At 40.1% G+C, this 5,702-nt stretch overlaps 1 protein-coding gene across 1 annotated transcript; it reads right to left on the bottom strand.

Moving 5' to 3' along the window:
- Positions 1-954: 954 nt before the first annotated feature.
- LOC120033774 (zinc finger protein 527-like) lies at positions 955-4,044 on the bottom strand. Its single transcript, XM_038980230.1, has 2 exons — positions 3,783-4,044; positions 955-2,088 (listed from the first exon to the last, which is right to left on the bottom strand). Exons 1-2 carry the CDS (start codon positions 3,973-3,975, stop codon positions 1,439-1,441), a joined length of 843 nt encoding a protein of 280 aa, XP_038836158.1. The 5' UTR covers positions 3,976-4,044; the 3' UTR covers positions 955-1,438.
- Between the last annotated feature and the right edge of the window lie 1,658 nt (positions 4,045-5,702).

The raw sequence follows: 5,702 nt of genomic DNA, 5'->3' as shown, positions 1-5,702 counted from the left end.
GTGGATCTAGTAATATCTATCCGAATAAATCCCTACAACATTCTTTTGCCACATTTCATTAGAGATGATGAGACAGTCGTCTTGGTGTCCGGTCAGCAGCAGTTCAAGCTTGCCATTATAGTGTAATTTCTGACAGCCACTACCATAGGAGGAATGACCACAACCCAGAAATGTGTTGAGAGCACTGCACAAGTAGAGAGCAGTATGCACAGGCAAAAAGTATCATTATAGGTATCCTGCTATCATCTACCTGATCTTTTATTCCAGTTACTTTAGTTAACGGAGAACCCTTCTCTCACAAAACAACGACCTGCAGAAGAATTGCAAAGGAGTGGAAAGGGGAGGGGTCAGACTTATGACTACTGAGATGTACCCAAACACTCAGTTAAAGCTGGTCCTGATTCTCACAACACTGTACCTCAGGGCCCTCTGGGGTCAGGCTCGGGGATGGGGGAAGGAGACACGTTTGTGGAGGGCGCGGTCAGGTCAGTTGGAATGTTGAGGATCCTCCATGACGCTGGTGTTCCTTAGGAATGTGGCCTGTCAAATATCACACTGACCTACATTTCAACACTCACAGTATTCACAGGAAGCCACTGTCAGTATAAGGTAATAGTTCCCAAAGTCCTTTACAGCCTGGCCTTTACCCAACAAAGGTCTTTGTGACCCAATAATTAAAACAAAGGCACCTGTTTACTTTCAGCCATGTCCCAGGAGACACCAGTCAGGAGGTTAAAATTGACACAGGGCCTGTATGGACAAAGCGTCTGAGAGTTTAGGAATGCTGTTCCAGGATAGGGTTGGGGTAAGAGGCAGGAAATAGAGCTGATAGAGGATGTATTTAACCTGCCTAATATGAACCAGCACAGAAATCATGTTCAACAGAGAAAAAGAGGGTTTCACTATGACATCCATTGAAAAAAACTACTTTATTAAAACAAAGTTTATTTGCTGTATTGAGTCAATACAGGTGTGATGGGGTACTTCACTATTCTAACATGCAGTTGTCAGTACAGATAGAAGATAGTGGCCCAAATATCCTGTATGTCATTGTTAAACAATTGAATAAGAACTCCTGTTGTTTACAAATCCAAGTGTGTGCTCTATGCTAAATACAGCGGTGAGGACTTCCTGAAGCCAGCAGTGTCCTGGATGGTAGGTCCCTGAAAGTGAGAGCTAGATTCATCTTAAAAAGCTGACACTGAGTGATGCTTCCCCCTCCACACACACAACTCAATTCGTTTTTTTGTCTCGTGCCAGAAAATAGAACATTAATTTAAAAGTTGGATGTAACAAGAAATCCACAATGATGAAGTATAATTTGTTGTTTTCACTTCAGGCTGAAGCTTTTGCTGCACTCATTGCAGTGATATTATGTATCCCTTTTGTGTGAGTGCTCATATGCAACTTCAAGCTTCCTTTATAACTAAAGAATTTGTCACATTCTTTGCACTGATGAGGTTTCTCCCCTGTGTGAACGCTCTGATGACGTCTTAAATGGCTTAATGCCATGTAACTTTTCCTGCATACAGGACAGCTGTATGGTCTCTGTCCTGTATGAACTCTCATATGCAATGTCAATTCTATCTTGATAAGATTTCTGTCCTGTGTGTATTCTCATATGCTGTTTCAGGTTACTCAGAACATTGAAACATCTACCACATTGTTTGCACTGATAAGGTTTCTCCCCAGTGTGTATCCTTGAATGGATGGTCAAGTGTCCCTTACGTGTGAAGCTGTTGCCACATTGTTTACACTGATATGTTTTCTCCACTGCAGCAGAGCAGTCTGGATGAACTGAGTAGGGCTGATCACTGGTTAGTTCTGGTACTCTGTAGCCCTCTACATCAGGTTCTGTTTTGATCTCTTCAGTTATGATGATAGGTAGAATACCCCTCTCTCCGTCATCCACAGTTTGGTTTTGGTAAAGATGTGAGGGCTGAGGTGGGTCCTCCTGACTGAGTCTGAGCTCCTGTTGTTCCTCTTTAATCTGTGTGGGTTCTGGGTCATCCTGCCCCAGACTGGGGCTCCACTCCTGCTCACAGTTCTGCTGCTCAGGAGGAACGACTGGAGTGAGTTCCAGGAAGTCTGGAGGGAAACAAATATATTAAATCAATATTTTGAATGACTAAAAATTTGTTTGGAAGGCCTGTGCTTAAAAACAAGAGGATTTGTTGAATGGTCTACTACACTAGCTACAGCATGATTCAAGAGAGCAATGTTGGCCAACTAAAGTTATGTTCAGGGTGTGCTATCCCAATATTATACATGTCTTACTAATTCATGAAATAATGAATGACGAGGTCTTTGGGCATTTCATAGTGACTGCATTGAGATAACTCATGGTCCAATGACCACTAGCAGCATGTGTCCCAAGTCCAAAGCTAGAGTGCCTTCAGAAAGTATTCCCTTGACAGATTTAGTTGTGTTACAGCCTGAATTTAAAATATATTAAATTGAGATTGTGTCATTGGTCTACACACAATACCCCATAATGTCAAAGTGGAATTATGTTTTGAGAAAAGTTTATAAATTAACTAAAAATGAAAAGCTGAAATGTCTTGAGTCAATTAGTATCCAACCTATTTGTTATGGCAAGCCTAAATAAGTTCAAGAATAGAAATTTGCTAAACTGTCATATGAAATTGTTTTAAGATGGTCATACTATATGGATCATTTAGCTATTTGATTTTTAATTGTAGGACCCCTTTAGGTATCAAAAGAAAATCTACAATTATTTGATAAAATATTGATTTTGGCCTTTACTACTAAAGCCCATTGAAACGTATTGAATAACAGAAATTGCAGAAACTGAATCGCCGTTTGTGTCGCTGACCAGTGAACAAAAACCGATTAAATCCAGTTTTTATATGCTATTCCGCTCCCCAAATCAAAATCTAATATGGACGCCAATGTTTTTCGCTTTATCATTATGGGGTATTGTGTGTAGATCGATGAGGATTTTGTTTTTAAAATCCATTTTAGAATAAGGCAGAAACATAACAACATGTGGAAATCGTCAAGGGGTCTGAATACTTTCCGAATGCACTGTAAATGTGTTTAGCTATCCAGGCCTAGGATGTAGATAGCTTCAGACGCGGACACGTGGGTCTACTACAGGTACAGTCATTGGACCATGAGTTCTCTAATGCAGTCGTTATGGAATGCCCTTCAGACCTCAGTCAGCATATCCAACCCGCTTGTTTACAGCTGCAGTAGGGTTGGACAGGCTTCCTACAGAGCCGGCGCGAGATATGGCTCGGAAAATGTATCTCAATGCAGAGATGAGAAATGCGTTGTAGGGTCATCCCTCCACGGGGTTTTAATCTATGTGTAACAGTATAGCTTCCGCCCCTCTCCTCGCCACAACCTGGGCTCGAACCAGGGACCCTCGGCACACATCAACCACAGTCACTCAAGAAGCATCGTTACTCATCGAGCCACAAAAACCGCAGCCCTTTGCAGAGCAAGGGGAACAACTACTTCTACGTCTCAGATCGAGTGACGTAACCGATTGAAACACTATTAGCGCGCACCACCGCTAACTTGATAGACATTTCACATCGGCTACATATGCAGGAAGACTGTCCGATCCCAGTGCAGCTGCAAACAGGTCGCATCTGCTGGCTATTTGAACCTCATTAGTTCATTAAATTAATATTGTATCAAATGTATAATATTGGGCTAAGAGTGCGCATATCACAACGTGCCACCTGAATTATCTAGTCTAGTGACGTTAAATATACAAATCTCGTATCACAACTGTAGCTCGCTATACACACCAACTTTGTGTAACTTTATCTCTGGTTTGATAACCATGGCCAACAGCCTCCGTAGACGCTCGTTCTCCTCTGCTGAACATAAGATTAGTTCCTGAAACTCTGCAATGGTCTTCTCCACGGCCCCGAATATCTCCACAGCAGTCGCCGACAAACGCTCGGTGACAAACACATTCAACAACTGTAGTTTGGACATATTGGCGATAAAAGAAATGTTGAAACTTCTCTGTCTGCTTTGCCCTAGCAGATCTAATCTAGAACATATGTAAACAACGATGGACGGTGTGCTCCTTACACAACGCGATCGGTGAAAAACAGACTGCATTACAATAGCGCCACCTTCTGTCTTGGAGCATTTAATGGAAAACCAGTTACTGGATCATACCCCCAACACCAAATTGAGCTAAAATGTCTTCTTCGTTTCTAGCAGACTATACGCTTAATTGCTCGTTTAGATTTCTGTTGTCAGTATATTCTGTAACAACGAGACGTTTTTTTCATGCATCTGCATTGTCTCTTAGTGCCTTCTATTTAAACCATCATGTCCCAGGAGACACCAGTTGGGAGGAGGTCAAAGTTGACCCTAACCAGTAACACAGGCTTAGGGCCAGGGGTTGTATTCACAAAGGCACCAATTCTGGGGGTTAGAAATCCAGGGCTTGAAAACAAAAGTGTCAATGTATGCCAATGACTAAAATTACTCTTAAATCCGCAAATCTGGATCCCTGCACAGTCTCATTGAAGATCTTGATCCCTTTTCTATCCTCTTTGGACTTAAACCCAATTATGATAAGTGTATTGGGTCGTTAAAAGACAACATTTTTACATTATCTTGTAGTTTACCTATAAAATGGCCTGATGGTGAAGTAGACATACTTGATATTCATATCTCTAAAGATATCAATTAATTTACCACAAGAAATTTCAATAGAAAGTTAAGAAAAATAGAGAAGATTCTGCAACCATGGAGAGGTATACCTGTATATTTATGGACAAATCACATTGATTAACTCTAGTCCAATCTCCCTTGAACTGACTAATTTATGGCACAGGTCTACTCCAGATAACATGTTTTTACATCATATGAGCCAAAAATATTGCTAAGCCAGATCAAATTAAAGGTGCCTATCCATATAATGAATATGAGTTTGGGCGACTGAAATTATTAAACATGACCGCGGGAAGATTCTGCATTTCTTCCCGCTCTGTTATCCAATATTTTGCTTCTCTCCGCTCATACAGGAGTAATAAAGGCCTAGTGCACTAATTTGGTGAAACAAAACAAATGCTGCATACATTTTTTTATATTTTCTATATTAATCATTTTTTAAATTGTGATTTTCAGAGGATGCTGCAGCACCTACAGCACCCCTACTTCCCGTGGCTATGCCTTTAAATATGAAAGCATTAAACCTCTCACTAAAAGCTTCACTCATACGTAAGTTATACTTAAACCCAAACTGGTTCTACAGTAGATTAGTAAGAAAGGCTCAACCTTTGTTCAAAAATGACCTTTTTGCGTTTATACAGATTACAAATTCTCATTTTCGATTAATTGAAAATGAAACTTTGTTCAAAGTATCGCCCTTTCAGTTAAATGCAACTAAATGTAATCGAAAATGTAATCTACATAATCCCCAAAAGTAATTATTTATCACGAGATGGCCACAGACTATAAATAGTCATCCTGCATACTCCAAGAAAGTAAATCTCCCCATTCTGGTAAAAATAGTTATTTATTTCTGAGGTGTACTCACTTTTAAGGTCAGAAGCTCAAGTACACAGTACAAATATGATACAAATATGACATATTTTACATGATGCATTTCCTATTCAACAAAACTTTATGAATAAGGCTTGAAATGACGTACAGTGTGCTTTTTAAATATAGTATAATCAAACTATAAGATTTCACCTTTGTTA

Source organism: Salvelinus namaycush, chromosome 40, assembly GCF_016432855.1.
Source record: "Salvelinus namaycush isolate Seneca chromosome 40, SaNama_1.0, whole genome shotgun sequence".
Taxonomy (NCBI): domain Eukaryota; kingdom Metazoa; phylum Chordata; class Actinopteri; order Salmoniformes; family Salmonidae; genus Salvelinus; species Salvelinus namaycush.
This window is presented reverse-complemented; position numbering and strand designations above follow the sequence as displayed.

Coding starts and splice junctions, on each gene's coding strand:
- LOC120033774 (XM_038980230.1), bottom strand. CDS start 3,975: ATGTCCAAACTACAGTTGTTGAATGTGTTTGTCACCGAGCGTTTGTCG. Junction 2,089..3,782: donor GATAAAGTTACACAAAGTTG/GTGTGTATAGCG, acceptor GTTTCCCTCCAG/ACTTCCTGGAACTCACTCCA.